The sequence below is a fragment of the Salvelinus namaycush genome, chromosome 2, assembly GCF_016432855.1.
Source record: "Salvelinus namaycush isolate Seneca chromosome 2, SaNama_1.0, whole genome shotgun sequence".
NCBI lineage: Eukaryota > Metazoa > Chordata > Actinopteri > Salmoniformes > Salmonidae > Salvelinus > Salvelinus namaycush.
The window spans coordinates 5,564,439-5,591,217 of record NC_052308.1 but is presented as its reverse complement, the minus strand read 5'-3'; the positions used below and the strand labels follow the sequence as shown (position 1 = coordinate 5,591,217).

At 46.7% G+C, this 26,779-nt stretch overlaps 1 protein-coding gene across 1 annotated transcript in view; it reads right to left on the bottom strand.

Moving 5' to 3' along the window:
* Positions 1 to 15,907, bottom strand: part of LOC120020218 (zinc finger protein GLI1-like) — a 36,986-nt gene extending 21,079 nt beyond the window's left edge. Inside the window, exons 1-7 of the mRNA XM_038963744.1 lie at positions 15,837 to 15,907; positions 6,789 to 7,030; positions 5,237 to 5,326; positions 3,569 to 3,767; positions 1,230 to 1,377; positions 670 to 777; positions 9 to 146 (exon numbers count right to left, since the gene is read on the bottom strand). Of these exons, the coding sequence (XP_038819672.1) occupies positions 9 to 146; positions 670 to 777; positions 1,230 to 1,377; positions 3,569 to 3,767; positions 5,237 to 5,326; positions 6,789 to 7,030; positions 15,837 to 15,907 (996 nt within the window). The remainder of the gene's footprint in view (positions 1 to 8; positions 147 to 669; positions 778 to 1,229; positions 1,378 to 3,568; positions 3,768 to 5,236; positions 5,327 to 6,788; positions 7,031 to 15,836) is intronic.
* Positions 15,908 to 26,779: the final 10,872 nt, after the last annotated feature.

Here is a 26,779-nt window from a genome sequence, read left to right as displayed (position 1 = left end):
GTACTCACGTGCACTAGCTGCTCCTGCGTGTCAAACTCCTTGCTGCAGCCCTCCCAGTGGCAGTTGGTCTCATAGATGACCTCTGGCTCCGGTTTCTCCTCCCTATCCAGATCCTCCCGGCAGTCCAGCAGACCCAGCAGAGGATCCTGGGTACGGGTCAAGAGGTCAGGGTTCAACAACATCAGGACGTTCCTGGTACTCACATGGCATTACATTAAGTAATGTAAGGGTAGCAGTTGTTAAAACACCACATAACATGCACACACACACACCATCTCTGTCTCACACAGAAATTGTTAGCAAAATTATACTATGTTTAAAGTTGTGATTGAGTGTTGAGTATGTAGTGTTGTTATGTGTTGTTGTGTGTGGTTGTGTGTGGTGTGTGTGTGTGTTATGTGTGGTGTGTGTGTTGTGTGGTTGAACGTGTAGTGTGTGTGTTATGTGTGGTTGTGTGTGGTGTGTGTGTGTGTTATGTGTGGTTGTGTGTGGTGTGTGTGTGTGTTGTGTGGTTGAGTGTGTAGTGTGTGTGTTATGTGTGGTTGTGTGTGGTGTGTGTGTGTGTGTTATGTGTGGTGTGTGTGTTGTGTGGTTGAACGTGTAGTGTGTGTGTTATGTGTGGTTGTGTGTGGTGTGTTGTGTGGTTGAGCGTGTAGTGTAATTTGTTACCTGTGTGCCAGTGGAAGAAGGGCTGACCATGTCTCCCTCGGATCGCTCCTCCAGACACTTCATATTGATCCCATCCATCACACTGCCCAACCCGGGTTCTGTCTTCAGCTACGCAACAACACAGACCAAGTCAGAATTACACTCTGTCACATCCATGGTACGTTAAAATGGCTGGTAACACATCACACTGCCCAGCCCGGGTTCTGTCTTCAGCTACACAGGAACACAGACCAAGTCAGAATTACACTCTGTCACATCCAGGGTACGTTAAAATGGCTGGTAACACATCACACTGCCCAGCCCGGGTTCTGTCTTCAGCTACACAGCAACACAGACCAAGTCAGAATTACACTCTGTCACATCCAGGGAACGTTAAAATGGCTGGTAACACATTACACTGCCTTGCACCACCTCTTTCTACAGCTACACACAAAAAAACATGTCAAAACTAGTCAACTACATACTGTAGTTTTAGAATGTCTCTCTGTTTCTCTGTGTGACTTATCTTTGAACTGTTGAGCCCGTAGCAGGTGTCTCAAGACAATCACAAATAGTCTTACGTGTCCATGTTTGGGTGCATGGAGTCGGGGGTTGTGTGGGGGTATTCTGCTGGGAGGGGCGTGGCAGGGTCCTGGGGTGTGTCCGCCGTACATTGAGCCTTGTTGTCTGGACTGGTAGTTGATGGAGTTGGAGAGACCCATAGACGGACTGCCATACAGGAGACAAGACATATGGCTATTATAAACTGATCACAGTTACTAATAAACATTCAACTGAATGGGGAATGATTATAAACACTTGTATCATCTTGATGTCTATGGATATAACACTGACCACATGGAATAAAGCTGATGATAGTTGATGAATTCCCAGATGACTCACATTTCAATACAAAGTGACTATGAAGCCAAAGAGTATGTCTATTATTGACTTCTATTGTGTTCCAGTTCTATAGGAAATGTTCTGGAGAGCTGACCTCATGGCAACAACAGACCCGTTGGGTCTGTAGTACAGTATAGCACAGTACAGTACAGTATAATACAGTACAGTATAGTATAGCACAGTATAGTACAGTACAATATAGTACAGTATAGTATTGTACAGTACAACAAAGTACAGTACAGTATAGTGTAATACAGTATAGTATAGTACAGTACAGTGTAGTACAGTACAGTACAACAAAGTACAGCACAGTATAGTACAGTGCAGTATAGTATAGTACAGTACAGTATAGCGCAGTACAGTACAGTATAGTACAGTATAGTGTAATACAGTACATTATAGTACAGTATAGTATTGTACAGTACAACAAAGTACAGTACAGTATAGTGTAGTATAGTACAGTACAACAAAGTACAGCACAGTATAGTACAGTGCAGTATAGTATAGCACAGTATAGTACAGTACAATATAGTACAGTATAGTATTGTACAGTACAACAAAGTACAGTACAGTATAGTGTAATACAGTATAGTATAGTACAGTACAGTGTAGTATAGTACAGTACAACAAAGTACAGCACAGTATAGTACAGTGCAGTATAGTATAGTACAGTATAGTATAGCGCAGTACAGTACAGTATAGTACAGTATAGTGTAATACAGTACATTATAGTACAGTATAGTATTGTACAGTACAACAAATTACAGTACAGTATAGTGTAATACAGTATAGTATAGTACAGCACAGTGTAGTTCAGTACAGCATAGTGTAATACAGTACAGTATAGCATATTACAGTATAGTACAGTACAGTATAGTACAGTATAGCATATTACAGTATAGTACAGTACAGTATAGTACAGTATAGCATAGTACAGTATAGTACAGTACAACAAAGTACAGAACAGTACAGTATAGTGTAGTACAGTACAATACAGTACAGTATAGTACAGTACAGTATAGCACAGTATATTATTGTGTAGTACAGTATAGTGCAGCAGAGTATAGCACAGTATAGTACAGTACAACACCGTACAGTACAGTATAGTGTAATACAGTAAAATACAGCACAGTATAGTACAGTATCGTATAGTACGGCATAGTATTGTATAGTACAGTATAGTGCAGCAGAGTATAGTACAGTATAGTATAGTACAGTATAGTAAAGAGTACTACAGTTTAGTATAGTGTAAGGCTCTAACCTCATGGTACCAACAGACAGGTGTCCATATGAGTTGGCTCCATTGGGTCTGTAGTATAGTACAGTACAGTACATCACAACACAGTACAGTACAGTACAGTACAGTACAGTACAGTATAGTATAGTACAGTATAGTACACTATAGTACAGTACAACACAGTGCAGTACAGTACAGTATAGTACAGTACAGTATAGTACATTGCTGTATAGTACAGTATAGTACAGTACAACACAGTACACTATAGTACAGTATAGTTCAGTACAGTATAGTACAGTACAGTATAGTACAGTACAGTACAGTACAGTATAGTATAGTACAGTACAGTATAGTGTAGTGCGCTACAGTTTAGTATAAGGCTCTAACCTTATATCACCAACAGACAGATGTCCGTAGGAGGAGCCTACACTTGGTCTGTAGTACAGTACAGCACAGTACAGCACAGTACAGCACAGTACAGTACTGTACAGCACAGTACAGTACAGTATAGCACAGTATAGTACAGTATATTATAGTATAGTACAGTATAGTATATTATAGCACAGTATAATGTAGTACAATATAGTATATTATAGTATAGCACAGTATATTATAGTGCAGTATAGCATAGTATCGCACAGTATATTTTAGTATAGTACAGTATAGTACAGTGTTGTATATTGCAGTATAATACAGTATAGTATAGTACAGTATATTGTAGTACGGTATAGTATAGTGCAGTATAGTGTACTATAGTTTAGTATAGTGTAAGGCTCTAACCTCATGGCACCAACAGACAGATGTCCATAGGAGGAGCCTCCGTTGGGTCCACAGCGTGAGTTGACAAAAGCCACCAGTGAGTTAGGAGAGGTCCTGATGACCGTGTGGAGGTCCATGCTGGCGTCCGACAGAGGAGAGATGGACAGAGCACGCTTCTTACTCAGCTTCAGCATGGAGCGAGGCGTGGAGAACCGCGAACCTGAGGGAGAGAAAGGAGGGAGAGGGGGAGAGGAGTTGGGGGGGAGAAAGGAGCAAGAAGGGGGAAGAGAGGAGAGTAGGGAGTGGGGGTTTGGGGGGAGACAGGAGCAAGGAGCAAGGACGGGGAGAGAGGGGGTTGTGGGGTAGGGGGGAGAAAGGAGCAAGAAGGGGGAAGAGAGGGGAGTGGGGGATTGGGAGTTTGGGGGGAGACAGGAGCAAGGAGCAAGGACGGGGGAGAGAGGGGGTTGTGGGGTAGGGGGGAGAAAGGAGCAAGGAGGGGGGAGAGAGGGGGTTGGGGAAAGGTGAACAGGGAGGGGGTAGAGAGAGAGGGGGAGGGACGGGTAGCAGAGAGAGAGGGGATTGGGGAAAGGGGAACAGGGAGGGGGTAGAGAGAGAGGGGGAGGGACGGGTAGCAGAGAGAGAGGGGATTGGGGAAAGGGGAACAGGGAGGGGGTAGAGAGAGAGGGGGAGGGACGGGTAGCAGAGAGAGAGGGGATTGGGGAAAGGGGAACAGGGAGGGGGTAGAGAGAGAGGGGGAGAGACGGGTAGCAGAGAGAGAGGGGATTGGGGAAAGGGGAACAGGGAGGTGGTAGAGAGAGAGGGGGAGGGACGGGTAGCAGAGAGAGAGGGGATTGGGGGGTTGGGGAAAGGGGAACAGGGAGGGGGTAGAGAGAGAGGGGGAGGGACGGGTAGCAGAGAGAGCGGGGATTGGGGGGTTGGGGAAAGGGGAACAGGGAGGGGGTAGAGAGAGAGGGGGAGGGACGGGTAGCAGAGAGAGAAGGGATTGGGGGTTGGGGAAAGGGGAACAGGGAGGGGGTAGAGAGAGAGGGGGAGGGACGGGTAGCAGAGAGAGAGGGGGTTGGGGAAAGGGGAACAGGGAGGGGGTAGAGAGAGAGGGGGAGGGACGGGTAGCAGAGAGAGAGGGGGTTGGGGAAGGGGGAACAGGGAGGGGGTAGAGAGAGAGGGGGAGGGACGGGTAGCAGAGAGAGAGGGGGTTGGGGAAGGGGAAACAGGGAGGGGGTAGAGAGAGAGGGGGAGGGACGGGTAGCAGAGAGAGAGGGGGTTGGGGAAAGGGGAACAGGGAGGGGGTAGAGAGAGAGGGGGAGGGACGGGTAGCAGAGAGAGAGGGGATTGGGGGGTTGGGGAAAGGGGAACAGGGAGGGGGTAGAGAGAGAGGGGGAGGGACGGGTAGCAGAGAGAGAGGGGGTTGGGGAAAGGGGAACAGGGAGGGGGTAGAGAGAGAGGGGGAGGGACGGGTAGCAGAGAGAGAGGGGATTGGGGAAAGGGGAACAGGGAGGGGGTAGAGAGAGAGGGGGAGGGACGGGTAGCAGAGAGAGAGGGGGTTGCAATGGAAAACATTTTTAAACCAAATTTGCATTTCTCATTAGACAAGTCCAGGTAGTCCCTCCCTGTTTCAGTCCTTTTTCTTCCATTTGGTGCCTAATGAACACAACCCAGTTATTGTCTTACCGCCTCCCATGTGGTCTGATCCGTGGCCGTGGGGGAAGCCATAGTGGGATGACATGAGGTTGTTCTGACAGTAGGGAGAGCTGTTACCACCTGGACAAGCACAGAGAAGGAGAATAATCACATTATTACTGGCTTAAGGAACATGCCCAATTCTGACTGCTGCTTCACGTCATGGGTGAGAAGGAGGCTAAGATTCGGGAGGAATGGAGGAAAGACTAATTGAGATAGAGCCTCTGTCTCTGGTTATAATGAGGTTAAAGGTCATTAAGTTATTCACATGATTAGGGTTGCAAAGGGAGGGTATATTACTGGAAACGTTCAAGGTTTACTTGTAAACTACCAGAATGTTGGTATCTTTCAAGGATTTTATGTAATTTATCACACGACATCTAGTGGCCCTTTTGGGTCCTTCAGATTATCACTGGAGTCTGTAATAATCTCTGGCCCTTTGTGTGGCTTTATCACATGTAAAATATATGAAATAATTCAATAAGATGATTGAAAAAAAATCTCTAATTCTCTCTTTCTTTCTTTCTCTCTCTCAGAGGACCTGAGCCCTAGGACCATGCCTCAGGACTACCTGGCCTGATGACTCCTTGCTGTCCCCAGTCCACCTGGTCGTGCTGCTGCTCCAGTTTCAACTGTTCTGCCTGCGGCTATGGAATCCTGACCTGTTCACCGGACGTGCTACCTGTCCCGGACCTGCTGTTTTCAACTCTCTAGAGACAGCAGGAGGAGTAGAGATACTCTGAATGATCGGCTATGAAAAGCCAACTGACATTTACTCCTGAGGTGCTGACCTGTTGCACCCTCTACAACCACTGTGATTATTATTATTTGACCCTGCTGGTCATCTATGAACATTTGAACTATGCTCTGTTATAATCTCCACCCGGCACAGCCAGAAGAGGACTGGCCACCCCTCATAGCCTGGCTCCTCTCTAGGTTTCTTCCTAGGTTCTGGCCTTTCTAGGGAGTTTTTCCTAGCCACCGTGCTTCTACACCTGCATTGCTTGCTGTTTGGGGTTTTAGGCTGGGTTTCTGTACAGCACTTTGAGATATCAGCTGATGTCAGAAGGGCTTTATAAATACATTTGATTGATTGATTGATTTTAGTGAATAACATTGATGTTTAATATGAGGGTTTAAGCATGAAATATCCTTATTCATTTTTTTTGAAAACTATGTCAATATGTATTTGTTGTCAATGTTTTTGCGTCAAACTGGTGGCAGTTGTGAAAAAAGTCAATAGTTGGACGAGTTGTAATTGAAAATAATGATGATAACGTTGATTAGATGCATTTTTCATTAATTGGTCTGTTTTCTCTTAAACCATATGGGCCATCTATTAGAAACTCCTGGACAATGTGGACACAGATATAATAAATTAATACTATACATGAATTTAAAAGTTATTCAAGTTTAAATTACAAAAGCGACAATAGATTTGCCATAGATTTTCTGTTAATTACCAAAATTACTGATGATTTTGGTAACTTTGGTAAATTACCGGTAGTTTTGCAATCATACAATTAATAAAGGACTGGCTCACCATCGGAGGACTGATTCATGCCGCGGTGTCCCATCATGCTGTGCAGTGGGGGGGCCAGAGGGGGCCGCATGTACTGGTCCATGGGGTTGACCCCAGAGTTAGGGTTGGTCCTGGGGTTAGGGGTCATGGGGTTAGGGGTCATAGGGTTGTACATGTTCCTGCAGTCCAGAGGCTGGCCGTTGTGGAGTGGAGCGCGGAGCGATGACACATCACTGTAGGGTGACCTTCCTGATGGAGTAAGACTAGACAAGCAGACAGACACACAGAGACACACAGTATACAGACACACAGAGACACACAGTATACAGACACACAGTATACAGACACACAGAGACACACAGTATACAGACACACAGAGACACACAGTATACAGACACACAGAGACACACAGTATACAGACACACAGAGACACACAGTATACAGACACACAGAGACACACAGTATACAGACACACAGAGACACACAGTATACAGACACACAGAGACACACAGTATACCGACACACAGTATACAGACACACAGAGACATACAGTATATATACACACAGAGACACACAGTATACAGACACACAGAGACACACCGAGAAATACAGTATACAGACACACAGAGACACAGAGAGACACAGAGACATACAGAGAGACACATATAAATACATAGACCCACAGAGATATACAGAGACACGCAGAGAGACACGCAGAGAGACACACAGAGAGACACAGAGACATACAGAGAGACACATAGAAATACATAGACCCACAGAGATATACAGAGACACGCAGAGAGACACGCAGAGAGACACGCAGAGAGACACACAGAGAGACACAGAGACATACAGAGAGACACATATAAATACATAGACCCACAGAGATATACAGAGACACACAGAGAGACACAGAGACATACATTTACACACAGAGATATCCAGAGACATACACACACAGAGACACACAGACATACAGAGACACACAGAGACACACAGAGACCCACAGAGACACACAGATACATACAGAGACACACAGATAGACACAGAGACATACAGAGACACACAGAGACACACATAGACACACAGATACACACAGAGACACACAGAGACACACAGAGACATACAGCGAGATAAAGATATCAGGACCTGACAGTACAGTTACACAACCAACTACGAGAGAGAGGGAGAGGGATAGAGAGAGAGTTAGAGGGATGTATAGAGAGAGGGATAGAGAGAGAGAGGTAGAGAGAGGCGGAAAGAGAGAGAGGGAGAGAGGATAGACGGAGGTTACCCTGCGTTCAGTCAGACAGAGAGGGAGAGAGGGAGTGAAAGGGACAAATGGGGAGGGAGGCAGAGTGATATTGACCTCATCCCGTCAGTAGAGGATGCCTGGTTATTCTTTAAAAGTGCCTTCCTCACCATCTTAAATGAGCATGCTCCATTCAACAAAAATTGAAGCAGGAACAGATATAGCCCTTGGTCTCTAAAGACTTGACTGCCCTTGACCAGCACAAAAACATCCTGTGGCGTTCTGCATTAGCATCGAATAGCCCCCGTGATATGCAACCTTTCAGGGAAGTTGGGAAGCAATATACACAGGCAGTTAGGAAAGCTAAGGTTAGCTTTTTCAAATAGAAATTTGCATCCTGTAGCACAAACTCAAAAAAGTTCTGGGACACTGTGAAGTCCATGGAGAATAAGAGCACCTCCTCCCAGCTGCCCACTGCACTGAGGCTAGGAAACACCGTCACCACTGATAAATCCACTATAATTGAGAATTTCAAAAAGCATTTTTCTGATGCTGGCCATGCTTTCCACCTGGCTACCTCTACCCCGGTCAACTGCCCGGCACCCCCTACAGCAACTCACCCAAGCCTCCCCCATTTCTCCTTCACCCAAATCCAGATAGCTGATGTTCTGAAAGAGCTGCAAAATCTGGACCCATACAAATCAGCCGGGCTGGACACTCTCTTTCTAAAATTATCAGCCAAAATTGTTGCAACCTCTATTACTAGCCTGTTCCATCTCTCTTTTGTATCGTCTGAGATTCCCAAAGATTGGAAAGCTGTCGCGGTCATCCCCCTCTTCAAAGGGGGAGACACTCTAGACCCAAACTGTTTCAGACCTATATCCATCCTGCCCTGCCTTTCTAAGGTCTTCGAAAGCCAAGTCAACAAACAGATTACCGACCATTTCGATTCCCACCTTACCTTCTCCGCTATGCAATCTGGTTTCAGAGCTGGTCATGGGTGCACCTCAGCCACGCTCAAGGTCCTAAACGACATCATAACCGACAACGATAAGAAACAATACTGTGCAGCCGTATTCATCGACCTGGCCAAGGCTTTTGACCCTGTCAATCACCACTTTCTTATCGGCAGACTCAACAGCCTTGGTTTCTCAAATGATTGCCTCGCCTTGTTTACCAACTACTTCTCTGATAGAGTTCAGTATGTCAAATCGGAGGTCCTGTTGTCCGGACCTCTGGCAGTCTCTATGGAGGTGCCACAGGGGTCAATTCTTATCAATCAAATCAAATCAAATTTTATTTGTCACATACACATGGTTGGCAGATGTTAATGCGAGTGTAGCGAAATGCTTGTACTTCTAGTTCCGACAATGCAGTAATAACCAACAAGTAATCTAACCTAACAATTCCACAACTACTACCTTATACACACAAGTGTAAAGGGATAAAGAATATGTACATAAAGATATATGAATGAGTGATGGTACAGAACGGCATAGGCAAGATGCAGTAGATGGTATAGAGTACAGTATATACATATGAGATGAGTAATGTAGGGTATGTAACCATAAAGTGGCATAGTTTAAAGTGGCTAGTGATACATGTATTACATAAAGATGGCAAGATGCAGTAGATGATATAGAGTACAGTATATACATATACATATGAGATGAGTAATGTAGGGTATGTAAACATTATATTAAGTGGCATTGTTTAAAGTGGCTAGTGGTACATTTTTACACAATTTCCATCAATTCCCATTATTAAAGTGGCTGGAGTTGAGTCAGTATGTTGGCAGCGGCCACTAAATGTTAGTGGTGGCTGTTTAACAGTCTGATGGCCTTGAGATAGAAGCTGTTTTTCAGTCTCTCGGTCCCTGCTTTGATGCACCTGTACTGACCTCGCCTTCTGGATGATAGCGGGGTGAACAGGCAGTGGCTTGGGTGGTTGTTGTCCTTGATGATCTTTATGGCCTTCCTGTGACATCGGGTGGTGTAGGTGTCCTGGAGGGCAGGTAGTTTGCCCCCGGTGATGCGTTGTGCAGACCTCACTACCCTCTGGAGAGCCTTACGGTTGTGGGCGGAGCAGTTGCCGTACCAGGCGGTGATACAGTCCGACAGGATGCTCTCGATTGTGCATCTGTAGAAGTTTGTGAGTGCTTTTGGTGACAAGCCGAATTTCTTCAGCCTCCTGAGGTTGAAGAGGCGCTGCTGCGCCTTCTTCACAACGCTGTCTGTGTGGGTGGACCAATTCAGTTTGTCCGTGATGTGTACACCGAGGAACTTAAAACTTTCCACCTTCTCCACTACTGTCCCGTCGATGTGGATAGGGGGGTGCTCCCTCTGCTGTTTCCTGAAGTCCACAATCATCTCCTTTGTTTTGTTGACGTTGAGTGTGAGGTTATTTTCCTGACACCACACTCCGAGGGCCCTCACCTCCTCCCTGTAGGCCGTCTCGTCGTTGTTGGTAATCAAGCCTACCACTGTAGTGTCGTCCGCAAACTTGATGATTGAGTTGGAGGCGTGCATGGCCACGCAGTCGTGGGTGAACAGGGAGTACAGGAGAGGGCTCAGAACGCACCCTTGTGGGGCCCCGGTGTTGAGGATCAGCGGGGTGGAGATGGTGTTACCTACCCTCACCACCTGGGGGCGGCCCGTCAGGAAGTCCAGGACCCAGTTGCACAGGGCGGGGTCGAGACCCAGGGTCTCGAGCTTGATGACGAGTTTGGAGGGTACTATGGTGTTAAATGCTGAGCTGTAGTCGATGAACAGCATTCTCACATAGGTATTCCTCTTGTCCAGATGGGTTAGGGCAGTGTGCAGTGTGGTTGCCATTGCGTCGTCTGTGGACCTATTGGGTCGGTAAGCAAATTGGAGTGGGTCTAGGGTGTCAGGTAGGGTGGAGGTGATATGGTCCTTGACTAGTCTCTCAAAGCACTTCATGATGACGGAAGTGAGTGCTACGGGGCGGTAGTCGTTTAGCTCAGTTACCTTAGCTTTCTTGGGAACAGGAACAATGGTGGCCCTCTTGAAGCATGTGGGAACAGCAGACTGGGATAAGGATTGATTGAATATGTCCTTAAACACACCAGCCAGCTGGTCTGCGCATGCTCTGAGGACGCGGCTGGTAATGCCATCTGGGCCTGCAGCCTTGCGAGGGTTAACACGTTTAAATGTTTTACTCACCTCGGCTGCAGTGAAGGAGAGCCCGCAGGTTTTGGTAGCGGGCCGTGTCAGTGGCACTGTATTGTCCTCAAAGCGAGCAAAAAAGTTATTTAGCCTGTCTGGGAGCAAGACATCCTGGTCCGCGACGGGGCTGGTTTTCTTTTCGTAATCCGTGATTGACTGTAGACCCTGCCACATACCTCTTGTGTCTGAGCTGTTGAATTGCGACTCTACTTTGTCTCTATACTGGGACTTAGCTTGTTTGATTGCCTTGCGGAGAGAATAGCTACACTGTTTGTATTCGGTCATGTTTCCGGTCACCTTGCCCTGGTTAAAAGCAGTGGTTCGCGCTTTCAATTTCACGCGAATGCTGCCATCAATCCACGGTTTCTGGTTTGGGAATGTTTTAATCGTTGCTGTGGGTACGACATCGTCAATGCACTTTCTAATGAACTCGCTCACCGAATCAGCGTATTCGTCAATATTGTTGTTGGACGCAATGCGGAACATATCCCAATCCACGTGATCGAAGCAGTCTTGAAGCGTGGAATCAGATTGGTCGGACCAGCGTTGAACAGACCTGAGCGAGGGAGCTTGTTGTTTTAGTTTCTGTTTGTAGGCTGGAAGCAACAAAATGGAGTCGTGGTCAGCTTTTCCGAAAGGAGGGCGGGGGAGGGCCTTATATGCGTCGCGGAAGTTAGTATAACAATGATCCAAGGTTTTACCAGCCCTGGTAGCACAATCGATATGCTGATAGAATTTAGGGAGTTTTGTTTTCAGATTAGCCTTGTTAAAATCCCCAGCTACGATGAATGCAGCCTCAGGGTGTGTGGTTTCCAGTTTACAAAGAGTCAGATAAAGTTTGTTCAGGGCCATCGATGTGTCTGCTTGGGGGGGAATATATACGGCTGTGATTATAATCGAAGAGAATTCCCTTGGTAGATAATGCGGTCGACATTTGATTGTGAGGAATTCTAGATCAGGTGAACAGAATGACTTGAGTTCCTATATGTTGTTATGATCACACCACGTCTCGTTAATCATAAGGCATACACCCCCGCCCCTCTTCTTACCAGAAAGATGTTTGTTTCTGTCGGCGCGATGCGTGAAGAAACCAGCTGGCTGCACCAACTCCGTTAGCGTCTCTTGAGTGAGCCATGTTTCCGTGAAGCAGAGAACGTTACAATCTCTGATGTCTCTCTGAATTCTCGGGCCGACTCTCTGTATACATCAATGATGTCGCTCTTGCTGCTGGTGATTCTCTGATCCACCTCTACGCAGACAACACCATTCTGTATACTTCTGGCCCTTCTTTTGACACTGTGCTAACAACCCTCCAGGCGAGCTTCAATGCCATACAACTCTCCTTCCGTGGCCTCCAATTGCTCTTAAATACAAGTAAAACTAAATATATGCTCTTCAACCGATCGCTGCCTGCACCTGCCTGCCTGTCCAACATCACTACTCTGGACGGCTTTGACTTAGAATATGTGGACGACTACAAATACCTAGGTGTCTGGTTAGACTGTAAACTCTCCTTCCAGACTCACATCAAACATCTCCAATCCAAAGTTAAATCTAGAATTGGCTTCCTATTCCGCAACAAAGCATCCTTCACTCATGCTGCCAAACATACCCTTGTAAAACTGACCATCCTACCGATCCTCGACTTCGGTGATGTCATTTACAAAATAGCCTCCAACACTCTACTCAACAAATTGGATGCAGTCTATCACAGTGCCATCCGTTTTGTCACCAAAGCCCCATATACTACCCACCATTGCGACCTGTATGCTCTCGTTGGCTGGCCCTCGCTTCATACTCGTCGCCAAACCCACTGGCTCCAGGTCATCTACAAAACCCTACTAGGTAAAGCCCCGCCTTATCTCAGCTCACTGGTCACCATAGCAGCACCCACACGTAGCACACGCTCCAGCAGGTATATCTCACTGGTCATCCCCAAAGCCAATTTCCTCCTTTGACCGCCTTTCCTTCCAGTTCTCTGCTGCCAATGACTGGAACGATCTGCAAAAATCACTGAAGCTGGAGACTCATATCTCCCTCACTAACTTTAAGCACCAGATGTCAGAGCAGCTCACAGATCACTGCACCTGTACATAGCCCATCTGTAAATAGCCCATCCAACTACCTCATCCTTGTACTGTATTTATTTATTTATCTTGCTCCTTTGCACCCCAGTATCTCTACCTGCACATTCATCTTCTGCACATCTACCATTCAGTGTTTAATTGGTATATTGTAATTACTTCACCACTATGGCCTATTTATTGCCTTTACCTCCCTTATCTTACCTCATTTGCACTCACTGTATATAGACTTTTTCTACTGTATTATTGACTGTATGTTTGTTTATTCAATGTGTAACTATGTGTTGTTGTATGTGTCGAACTGCTTTGCTTTATTCTTGACCAGGTCGCAGTTGTAAATGAGAACTTGTTCTCAACTTGCCTACCTGGTTGAATAAAGGTGAAATAAAAATAAATAAGAAAAAGAGGCAGAGAGAAACAGAGGAAGAAAGAATAGACAGATAGTTTAACACTACGATGCTGTAACAACTACTTCTGAACAGTAAACAGCATGTTGGTTGCCTATCCAGCACAGGATTTCATCACTTCTGCGCTTTTCATTTACCAGCAGGTGGCGCTGCACTCTTATTCAGGGTAAAGATGTTATGACACTAACTGTTTATTCATTTATAAACTGAACAGGCCAGGGAAGCCTGGTAGCAATGTTCCAATGTTCTCATACATTTAACGTTACTCTCTCTCTCTCCCTATCTCTTTCTCAATCTCCCTCTGTCTCTATTTCTCTCCATATCTCTCTCTCTTTCTTTCTCTCCCTATCTCTCTCTCTCTTTCTCTCTCTCTCTCTCCCTCCCTATTTCTCTCTTTCTCTCTCTCCCTATCTCTCTCTCTCAATCTCCCTCTCTCTGTCTTTCTCTCTCTCTCTCTCTCCCACCACCTCTCTCTATCTCTCCCTATCTCTCCCTCTCTCTCTCTTGCTCTCTCCCTGGCTCTCCCTCTTGCTCCCTCTCTCTCGCTCCCTCTCTCTCTCCCTCTCTCCTCTGTCTCTCTCCCTCTCTCTCGCTCTCTCTCTATCCTTCTCTCTCTCTCTCTCGCCCTCTCTCTCTCTCTCTCGCTCTTTTTCTCCCTCTGTCTCACTCTCTTGCTCTCTCTCCCTCTGTCTTTTTCTCTTTCTCCCCCTCTCTATCTCCCTCCCCCTCTCTCTTTCACTCCCTCTCCCTCTCTCTCTCTCCCTCTCTCTCTCGCTCCCTCTCTCCTCTGTCTCTCTCCCTCTCTCTCTCCTTCTCTCTCTCCTTCTCTCTCTCTCGCTCTTTTTCTCCCTCTGTCTCTCACTCACTCACTCTCTCGCTCTCTCTCTCCCTCTCTCTGTCTTTTTCTCTCTCTCCCCCTCTCTCTCTCTCTTTCACTCCCTCTCTTTCACTCCCTCTCCCTCTTTCTTTCTCTCTCTCCCTGCCTCCCTCCCTCTTTCTCTCCTCCTCTCTCTCTCTCTCCTGTAGAGCAGACTTCATTCATCCCTTTCACTCCCTCTCTTTCACTCCCTCTCCCTCTCTCTCTCTCTCTTTCTTTCTCTCTCTCCCTGCCTCCCCCCCTCTCTCTCTCCTCCTCTCTCTCTCTCTCTCTCCTGTAGAGCAGACTTCATTCATCCCTGTACCTTCTAAGTCTCCCTTTCAGCTCTCTAATTCTTCCTCTACAACGTGTATTCCTCCACACAGGAGCTTAGGCTGCTCTTCTCTGTCTAATCTACTATGGCGGGTTTCCCCCTCCGTCTCTCTCTGCCTCTCGCTTTCTCTCCCTCCTTTCTCTCTCCCTTTCTCTCTCCATCTCTCTTACTTCTCTCTAATCTGGTAGAAGTAAATTAAGCTTTTCTTTCTCCCTCTCTGCCTTCCTGTCCCCCTTTTCTCTGACCCTCTCTCTCTCTTTATCCTGTCTTTCTCACCCCCTCCTCTCTCTCTGCCTATCTCTCTCCCCTTTCTCTCACTCTCTTTCCCTCCCTCAATTCTTTCACATTTCTCCCTCTGTTATTCTCACCCCATCTCCCTTCACTCCCCTTTCTTTCTCTTACCCTATCTCTCTCTCACCCCCCCTCTCTCCCTCCCTCTAGCAGGGTAACCTGAGCAGAGTACAGGCGGGCGGTAGGGCGGGCAGTCATGCAGAGCTCAGCCGGGTCTGGCTGGCCTGTAATTAGCAGCTGTCAGAGAGAGAGAGAGAGAGAGAGAGAGAGAGAGACTGCCTCGCCCGCTCACCTCGCAACCTGGGTGGTATAGGGGGAGAGGAGGGGGAGGAAGGGGGAGGAGAGAGGGAGGGGGAGGAAAGAGGGCAGAGCTCAGCTAACTCGCTCCAGGACCTGGCCTTTTAGGCTTTTAGCTACTCTGAAAATTCTGGTTGTCTGTTTGTGAGTAAAATAAATACATTTAAAACTCTGGACTAGACAAGTCATCAGATAATTTTTTATTGGGTTTGGAGGGACAAGAATGAATCATTCATGTCTGTCTGTTAGTGTCTTTATAGTGACAGACTGTTCAAAGATCAATTGATTATAATATTGCAGCAGGTAGGAGAGGAGGAAGGGTTGTTGTTGTTGTGTTGTTGTTGTGTTGTGTTGTCTTACCCTCTGGGCGGCTGGTTGGGTGGAGACTCATAATGATACAGCCTCTGATGTGGCTGCATGTCCACTGGCATTGGTGCTCTGCTCGGGTTACAGGGCAGGACAAGACGCCCTGAGGAGAGAAACACAATGAGAAGCACCGTTAGGAGACACAACCACAATAATAACTTAGTACCTAGAATTGTATCACAGGAGGTTGGTGGCACCTTAAAGTGGGAGGACGGGCTTGTGGTAATGACAGGAGAGGAATCAGTGGAATGGTATCAAATACATCAAACACGTGGTTTCCTGGTGTTTATGCCATTCCATTTGCCCTGTTCCGGCCATTATTATGAGCCGTCCTCCCCTCAGCAGCCTCCTCTGATTTAGATACACCATTCAGGATCAGATACCGTCTGAAGACTTGGAGAGGCACACACACACACACACACACACACACACACACACACACACACACACACACACACACACACACACACACACACACACACACACACACACACACACACACACACACACACACACACACACACACACACACACACACACACACATACTACCAGTACTTTTAATTCACACCAGGCCCTGTCACATTTTATTTTTTAATTGTATTTTCTTTAACCTTTATTTAACTAGGCAAGTCAGTTAAGAACAAATTCTTATTTACAATGACGGTCTACCAAAAGGCAAAAGGCCTCCTGCGGGGACGGGGGCCTGGGATTAAAATAAATAAATAAATACAATATTAATATAGAACAAAACACACATCACAACAAGAGAGACAACACAACACTACATGAAGAGAGACCTAAGACAACAACATAGCATAACAGCAACACATGACAACACAGCATGGTAGCAACACAACATGACAACAACATGGTAGCAACACAACATGATAGCAGCACAAAACATGGTACAAACATTATTGGTCACAGACAATAGCACGAAGGGCAAGAAGGTAGAGACAACAATACATCACACAAAACAGCCACAACTGTCAGTAAGAGTGTCCAAGATTGACTCTTTGAATGAAGAGATTGAGATAAAACTGTCCAGTTTGAGTGTTTGTTGCAGCTCGTTCCAGTCGCTAGCTGCAGCGAACTGAAAAGACGAGCGACCCAGGGATGTGTGTGCTTTGGGGACCTTTAACAGAATGTGACTGGCAGAACAGGTGTTGTATGTGGAGGATGAGGGCTGCAGTAGATATCTCAGATAGGGGAGAGTAAGGCCTAAGAGGGTTTAATAAATAAGCATCAACCAGTGGGTCTTGCGACGGGTATACAGAGATGACCAGTTTACAGAGGAGTATAGAGTGCAGTGATGTGTCCTATAAGGAGCATTGGTGGCAAATCTGATGGCCGAATGGTAAGAACATCTAGCTGCTCGAGAGCACCCTTACCTGCCGATCTATAAATTATGTTTCCGTAATCTAGCATGGGTGGGATGGTCATCTGAATCAGGGTTAGTTTGGCAGCTGGGGTGAAAGAGCAACTATTACCAAGTCTAGATTTAACTTTAGCCTGCAGCTTTGATGTGTGCTGAGAGAAGGACAGTGCACCGTCTAGCCATGCTCCCAAGTACTTGTATGAGGTGACTACCTCAAGTTCTAAACCCTCAGAGGTCGTAATCACACCTGTGGGGAGAGGGGCATTCTTCTTACCAAACCACATGACCTTTGTTTTGGAGGTGTTCAGAACAAGGTTAATGGTAGAGAAAGCTTGTTGGACACTAAGAAAGCTTTGTTGTAGAGCATTTAACACAAAATCCGGGGAGGGGCCAGCTAAGTATAAGACTGTATCATCTGCATATAAATGGATGAGAGAGCTTCCTACTGCCTGAGCTATGTTGTTTGATGTAAATTGAGAAGAGCATGGGGCCTAGGATTGTGCCTTGGGGTACTCCCTTGGTGACAGGCAGTGGCTGAGACAGCAGATTTTCTGATTTTATACACTGCACTCTTCGAGAGAAGTAGTTAGCAAACCAGGCCAAAGACCCCTCAGAGACACCAATACTCCTTAGCCGGCCCACAAGAATGTAATGGTCTACTGTATAGAAATAGCAGCACAATATTGCTTAGAATCAAGGGCAATGGTGACATCACTGAGGACCTTTAAGGTTGCAGTGAGACAGCCATAACCTGAGCGGAAACCAGATTGCATACCAGAGAGAAAACTATAGACATCAAGAAAGCCAGTCAGGTGATTATTGACAAGTTTTTCCAACACTTTTGATAAACAGAGCAAAATAGAAGTAGGCCTATAACAGTTAGGAGCAGCTTGATCTCCTCCTTTAAATAAAGGATGAACCGTGGCTGCCTTCCAAGCAATGGGAACCTCCCCAGAAAGGAGAGACAGGTTAAAAAGGTTGGAGATAGGTTTGGCGATGATAGGGGCAGCAACCACAAAGAAGAAAGGGTCTAAACCATGTGACCCATTTTCAGGAACTCCTCTAGCAGTGACTGCCTGCAGGGAGAAACTTTGTAGCAGGGCAAGGGAAAAAGAGGGAGAAGCATCAGGGATAGTTGCATTAGAAGGGGTGGGAGACGAGGAAAGGTTGGACGGGCAAGGAGGTATGACTGAGTCAAATAGGAATCCTGACTTAATGAAGTGGTGATTAAAGAGCTCGGACATGTGCTCCTTGTCAGTAACAACCACATCATCAACATTAACTTCTTGCCACACGGATCCCTTTAGCGGGATCATTTTCGTAAACAACCGCTGAAATGCAGAGCGCCAAAAAAAAAAAAAAAAAAACTAAAAATATTTATAATCATGAAATCACAAGTGAAATATACCAAAACACACCTTAGCTTGTTGTTAATCCACCTATCATGTCAGATTTTGAAAATATGCTTTACAGCGAAAGCAATCCAAGCGTTTGTGAGTTTATCAATCACTAGACAAAACAGTAAGAACAGCTAGCCGCAAATTAGCTTGGTCACGAAAGTCAGAAAAGCAATAAAATTAATCGCTTACCTTTGATAATCTTCGGATGTTTGCACTCACGAGACTCCCAGTTACACAATAAATGTTATTTTTGTTCGATAAAGATTAGTTTTATAACCGAAAACCGCCATTTGGTTTGCGCGTTATGTTCAGAAAACCACAGGCTCGTTCCGGTCCTGAAAGGCAGACGAAAATTCCAAAAAGTATCCGTAATGTTCGTAGAAACATGTCAAACGATTTTATAATCAATCCTCAGGTTGTTTTTAACATACATAATCGATAATATTTCAACCGGATGGTAAACTATTCAATACTACAGAGAAAGAAAATGTCGAGCTACATCTCTCGCGCGCAGGAACTAATCAAAGGACACCTGACGCGTTTTGAAAAATCTCGCTCATTTTTCAAAATAAAAGCTTGAAACTATGTCTAAAGCCTAGTCACAGCCTGAGGAAGCCATTGGACATTGGAATCTGGTTGATACCCCTTTAAATGGAGGAGGGGCAGGCAACGGAACAGGGATTTTTCCAAATAAAAGGCACTTCCGGGTTGGATTTCCTCAGGTTTTCGCCTGCAAAATCAGTTCTGTTATACTCACAGACAATATTTTGACAGTTTTGGAAACTTTAGAGTGTTTTCTATCCTAATCTGTCAATTATATGCATATTCTAGCATCTGGACCTGAGAAATAGTCAGTTTACCTTGGGAACGTTATTTTTCCAAACATAAAAATTCTGCCCCCTAGCTGAAAGAAGTTAAGGGACATGGGCAGCTGTTTAGGAGGAGGGTTTATTCTCCAGGTCTTTTTCTCCAGGTCCGTTTTCCAGAACTTCTTGGGGTTAGACCCACAGAGAGAGATCTGCTCCTTAAAGTAACTAACTTTGGCCTTCCGGATAGCCTGAGTACACTCATTTCTAATTTGCCTGAACGAGAGCCAGTCAGCCTGAGTATGCGTGTGCCGAGCCTTTCGCCAAATACAATTCTTGAGGTGGAGTAACTCTCCAAGATCACGGTCGAACCAGGGGCTGAACCTGTTTTTAATTCTCATTTTCTTTATGGTGTCGTGTTTGTTAACAATACCACTGAAAATATCAAAAAAGAAGGTCCAGGCGTCTTCGACAGAAGGGGATCAAGCTGATTCTATACCATTTTACAGAGGCCAGTTCATGAAGGAAGGCTTGCTCATTAAAGTTTTTTAGCAAGTGTCTATGACAAATCAGGACAGATCGTTTCACTGAGCAGCCTTTATGAACACAGGCTGTAAAACAGTGATTACTAAGGTCATTACAGAAAACACCAGACTGATACCTATCAGGATTATTTGTGAGGATAACATTAAGAAGAGTAGCCCTTTCTGGGTGTTTGGAGTCATATCTTGTGGGATTGGTATAATCTGAGAAAGATTTAGGGAGTCCCATTGCTTTAGGACTTGGTCAGGTAGTTTAAGCATGTCCCAGTTTAGGCCACCTAGCAGGACAAATTCAGACTTGGTGTAAGGGGCCAGGAGAAAGTTTGGGCAGGTAGGATACAGGCCGGTGATGATGGAGGACAATAGCAGCCAGCAACAGTCAACAAAGAGCTATTTGAAATGTTAATGCTTAAAACCAGCAAATCAAATTGTTTGGGGACAGACTTGGTGGAGACAACCGAGCACTGAAGATGATCCTTGGTAAAGATTGCCACTCCCCCACCTTTGGAAGATCTGTCTTGCCGAAAAAGGTTATAACCAGAAAGGTTAACATCAGCATTCAAAACACTCTTCCTTAACCACGTCTCAGTAATGACCAACACATCTGGATTGGAGCTGTGAACCTACACTTTCAATTGATCCATTTCAGCTAATAAGCTTCTCCTGTTAACGTGCAGAAAACCCAGGCTTTTACGGGAGCAGAACTCAGTGAAGCAGATATCAGAGCACAAGTCAGAATTGGGGAGAGCAACAGTAGATGGGCCAGGGTGTACATGCACATTTCCAGATATCATCAACAGTAATACAATCAAGACACGGCAGAGGACAGGGAGAGCTCTGCAGTACTGATTTATGACATATTTTGCGTACACATGCTGAATCCCAAAGCCATTTGTGTTGCGTGTACATGAGGGACAGTGTGTACATGAGGGACAGTGTGTACATGAGGGACACTGTGTACTGTACATGAGGGACAGTGTGTACATGAGGGACAGTGTGTACATGAGGGACACTGTGTACTGTACATGAGGGACAGTGTGTACATGAGGGACAGTGTGTACATGAGGGACAGTGTGTACATGAGGGACAGTGTGTACATGAGGGACACTGTGTACTGTACATGAGGGACAGTGTGTACATGAGGGTCAGTGTGTGTACACGAGGGACAGTGTGTGTACATGAGGGACAGTGTGTACATGAGGGACAGTGTGTGTACACGAGGGACAGTATGTACACGAGGGACAGTGTGTACATGAGGGTCAGTGTGTGTACACGAGGGACAGTGTGTGTGCATGAGGGACAGTGTGTGTACACGAGGGACAGTGTGTGTACACGAGGGACAGTGTGTGTACACGAGGGACAGTGTGTGTACACGAGGGACAGTATGTGTACACGAGGGACAGTGTGTACATGAGGGACAGTGTGTACATGAGGGACAGTGTGTGTACACGAGGGACAGTATGTACACGAGGGACAGTGTGTGTACACGAGGGACAGTATGTACACGAGGGACAGTGTGTGTACACGAGGGACAGTATGTACACGAGGGACAGTGTGTACACGAGGGACAGTGTGTACATGAGGGACAGTGTGTGTACACGAGGGACAGTATGTACACGAGGGACAATGTGTGTACACGAGGGACAGTATGTACATGAGGGACAGTGTGTGTACACGAGGGACAGTGTGTATGTAACCAATGTGAAATGGCTAGTTAGTTAGCGGGGTGCACGCTAATAGTGTTTCAATCTGTGACGTCACTCGCTCTGAGACCTGGAAGTAGTTGTTCCCCTTGCTCTGCAAGGGCCGCTGCTTTAGTGGAGCGATGGGAAACGATGCTTCGAGGGTGGCTGTTGTCGATGTGTGCAGGGGGTCCCTGGTTCGAGCCCAGTTAGGGGCGAGGAGAGGGACAGAAGCTATACTGTTACATGTACATGAGGGACAGTGTGTGTACACGAGGGACAGTATGTGAACACGAGGGACAGTGTGTGTGTACACAAGCGACAGTGTGTGTGTGTACACGAAGGACAGTGTGTACACGAGGGACAGTGTGTGTGTACACAAGGGACAGTGTGTGTGTACACAAGGGACAGTGTGTACACAGGGACAATATGTGTGTACACAAGGGACAGTGTGTGTGTGTACACGAAGGACAGTGTGTACACGAGGGACAGTGTGTGTGTACACGAGGGACAGTGTGTGTGTACACAAGGGACAGTGTGTACACAGGGACAATATGTGTGTACACAAGGGACAGTGTGTACACAGGGACAATATGTGTGTACACAAGGGACAGTGTGTACACAGGGACAATATGTGTGTACACAAGGGACAGTGTGTGTGTGTGTACACGAAGGACAGTGTGTACACGTGGGACAGTGTGTACACGAGGGACAGTGTGTGTGTACACAGGGACAATATGTGTGTACACGAGGGACAGTGTGTGTACACAAGGTACAGTGTGTGTACACAAAGGACAGTGTGTACACGTGGGACAGTGTGTACACGAGGGACAGTGTGTGTACACAAGGGACAGTGTGTGTGTGTACACGAAGGACAGTGTGTACACAGGGACAATATGTGTGTACACAAGGGACAGTGTGTGTGTGTACACGAAGGACAGTGTGTACACGAGGGACAGTGTGTGTGTGTACACGAAGGACAGTGTGTACACGTGGGACAGTGTGTACACGTGGGACAGTGTGTACACGAGGGACAGTGTGTACACGTGGGACAGTGTGTACACGAGGGACAGTGTGTACACGTGGGACAGTGTGTACACGAGGGACAGTGTGTGTACACAAGGGACAGTGTGTGTACACACAAGGGACAGTGTGTCTAAGACTATTCTGATGCCACCCAAAGTGACCATGGTGGGATCCTGGGGTCATAGGGTCATGGAGTCATGTGATCCTGCTGTTGATATGCCTGGACAGGATCTGAGAGATTAGCCTGGCTTTAGGAACACAAACAATGTGATTTACTGCAGTAAGTTCTACACACTGTCTGTCTGTCTGTCTGAGTGTCTGTCTGCCTGTCTGTCTGTCTGTCCCCAAACTGACGACACAGGCCAAATACATGCTGCAATACACACTGTCAATGCTATGTGTCTGACCAGAAACAAGAGATCAATACACACTGATCGACAGATAATGGAGACACTATTAGAGGAAATGTTTGTGTGTGTGTCTGTATGTCTCTCTCTCTCTCTGTGTGTGTGTGTGTGTGTGTGTGTGTGTGTGTGTGTGTGTGTGTGTGTGTGTGTGTGTGTGTGTGTGTGTGTGTGTGTGTGTAATTACAGAGCACCTTCTCTCATTACAAGCCCCCACATCACTCCTGGTACTATTAGTTACATCCTGCTGCAGCTACCGCTGTAGGCTCTGACAGGCACTTAGCACAGCAATTACTACAACATACACTATACATACAACGGCATGTGGACACCGCCTTCAAATTAGCGGATTCTTCAAAAGTATTTCATCCACACCCGTTGCTGACAGGTGTATAAAATCAAGCACACAGCCATGCAATCTCCATAGACAAACATTGTCAGTAGAATGGCCTTACTTCATAGGATGCCACCTTTCCAACACCTCAGTTCGTCACATTTCTGCCCTGCTTGCGCTGCCCTGGTCAACAACGGCTCAGCCGCAAAGTTGTTAGGCCACGCAAGCTAACAGAACGGGACCGCCGAGTGTTGAAGTACGTAGCCCGTAAACACTCACTACCGAGTTCCAAACTGCGTCTGGAAGCAACGTCAGAACAATAACTGTTCTTCGGGAGCTTCATGAAATGGGTTTCCATGACCGAGCAGCCGCACACAAGCCTAAGATTAATGCCAAGCGTCGGCTGGCGTGGTGTAAAGCTCGCCGCCATTGGACTCTGGAGCAGTGGAAACACGTTCTCTGGAGCAGTGGAAACACGTTCTCTGGAGCAGTGGAAACACGTTCTCTGGAGCAGTGGAAACACGTTCTCTGGAGTGAACGCGTTTCCAGAGAAACGCTTCACGCTTCACCATCTGGCTTCACGCTTCACCATCTGGCTTCACGCTTCACCATCTGGCTTCACGCTTCACCATCTGGCATCACGCTTCACCATCTGGCTTCACGCTTCACCATCTGGCTTCACGCTTCACCATCTGGCTTCACGCTTCACCATCTGGCATCACGCCAGATAGTTAGGTCCAGTGAAGGTCTGCACAGAGCCTTGACTTCAACTCCATCAAACAACTTTGGGATGAATTGAGACGCCGACTGGGAGCCAGGCCTAATCCCCCAACATCAGTGCCCGGCCTCACGAATGCTCTTGTGGCTGAATGGAAGCAAGTCCCCGCAGCAATGTTCCAACATCTAGTGAAAGCCTTCCCAGACGAGGGGAGGCTGTTTTAGCAGCAAAGGGGGGACCAACTCCATATTAATGCCCATGATTTTGGAATGAGATGTTCGACGAGCAGGTGTCCACATACTTTTGGTAATGTAGTGTATCACTGTACATCACTTTGCACACACAGAGAGAGGACACCAAACACAGAACACCCAACATATCACCTCACACACAGAGAGAGGACACCAAACACAGAACACCCAACATATCACCTCACACACAGAGAGGGGACACCCAACATATCACCTCACACACAGAGAGAGGACACCCAACATATCACCTCACACACAGAGAGAGGACACCCAACATATCACCTCACACACAGAGAGAGGACACCCAACATATCACCTCACACACAGAGAGAGGACACCAAACACAGAACACCCAACATATCACCTCACACACAGAGAGAGGACACCAAACACAGAACACCCTACAGAGAACATGAATCCTCCATCACAAGAGAGACTGGTCCACAACTCTGTCATTTCTAGTCTATTCAATCTTCCTACAAGTTACGTTCTATGATTCTAGAACATTCCACCAGGCAGCAGACATACAGCCAAATTCGTAGGCATAGATAAGTGGTTTAGGTATTCTGTCACAGAAGTGTTAGAGAACATAAGACATCTCTGAGAACAGATCAGGCCACACAGGCTGCCAAAACCTACATCACATCATAGAGCGCCTGTGTAATTGAGCACATTATTTGGCAGCAGTCTCAGATGTGTGTGTGATGATGATGGAGAAAGTGAGGTGCTAAATAGAGATCTCTTATGAACGTCCAGCTGTCGCCAACCAATAAATACCTCTCTCTCTCTCTCTCTCTCTCTCTCTCTCTCTCTCTCTCTCTCTCTCTCTCTCTCTCTCTCTCTCTCTCTCTCTCTCTCTCTCTCTCTCTCTCTCTTTCACCCACTCTCCCTCTTGCTTTTCTCTCTCTCTCTCTCCTCCTGTTCCCACCCTGGTTCCTCCCCATGTCTCCCCCCCTGACTCTCCCTTGCCTCCCAGACTCCCCCCCTGACACCCCCTTGCCTCCCAGACTCCCCCTCTGACTCCTTGCTGGTTCCCCTGAACACTGATATACAGCCTTCCACCTGTCAGTGGCGCGAGCATCCACAAGCTGCATGGCAAGTGTGTGTGTGTGTGTGTGTGTGTGTGTGTGTGTGTGTGTGTGTGTGTGTGTGTGTGTGTGTGTGTGTGTGTGTGTGGCAGGTGTGTGTGTGGCAGGTGTGTGTGTGGCAGGTGTGTGTGAGACCAGACAGTGTGTTTAGACCAGACAGTGTGTTTAGACCAGACAGTGTGTTTAGACCAGACAGTGTGTTTAGACCAGACAGTGTGTTTAGACCAGACAGTGTGTTTAGACCAGACAGTGTGTTTAGACCAGACAGTGTGTTTAGACCAGACAGTGTGTTTAGACCAGACAGAGTGTTTAGACCAGACAGTGTGTTTAGACCAGACAGTGTGTTTAGACCAGACAGTGTGTTTAGACCAGACAGTGTGTTTAGACCAGACAGTGTGTTTAGACCAGACAGTGTGTTTCTGGAGAGAGAGAGAGGGAATTGTAAGTCTGTGTGTGTGTGTGTGTGTGTGTGTGTGTGTGTGTGTGTGTGTGTGTGTGTGTGTGTGTGTGTGTGTGTGTGTGTGTGTGTGTGTGTGTGTGTGTGTGTGTGTGTGTGTGTGTGTGTGTGTGTGTGTTTGTGTGTGTGTGTGTGTGTGTGTGTGTGTGTGTGAGAGAGAGAGAGAGAGTGTGTGCTTGCACCTGAGTGTGTGTGTTTATTTTTCTGGAGAGAGAGAGAGAGAACTGTAAGTCTGTGTGTGGTGCTTAGACAGGTGTAGTGGCATCCTGTGCTCTCTCCTCTAGTTACGGTCAATATTTAATGAGAAACACTAAGCTGCAGCTACAGCCACAGTGGAGTGACTTCACAATGTTATTTTGTGGCGTGTATTAAAAACTCAGTCCCATAAATCAAACTGCTAACCAAACAAGTCTCTCTCCTCTGTGGGTATAGGAGCTGTGTTCTGCCTGTATCCCCACCCAATCAACCACCAGCCAGTCTGGAACCCCCAGGCCTAGCCGCTCCCAGCTCCCCGCTCCCAGCTCCAAGCTCCAAGCTCCCAGCTCCCAGCTCCCAGCTCCAAGCTCCCAGCTCCCAGCTCCAAGCTCCCAGCTCCCAGCTCCAAGCTCCCAGCTCCAAGCTCCCAGCTCCAAGCTCCAAGCTACAAGCTCCCAGCTCCAAGCTCCCACACCTCAGTCCTCTAACCAAACCACCACAGAAAATAACTGTCAGCCCCTTGGTTAATTCTACACCTCCTACCTGTACCTACCCCACCACAAACCAGACCCGGTTTGGTGTTTCTCTGTGTGTGTGTGTGTGTGACTGTGTGTGTGTGACTGTGTGTGTGTTTCTCTGTGTGTGTGTGACTGT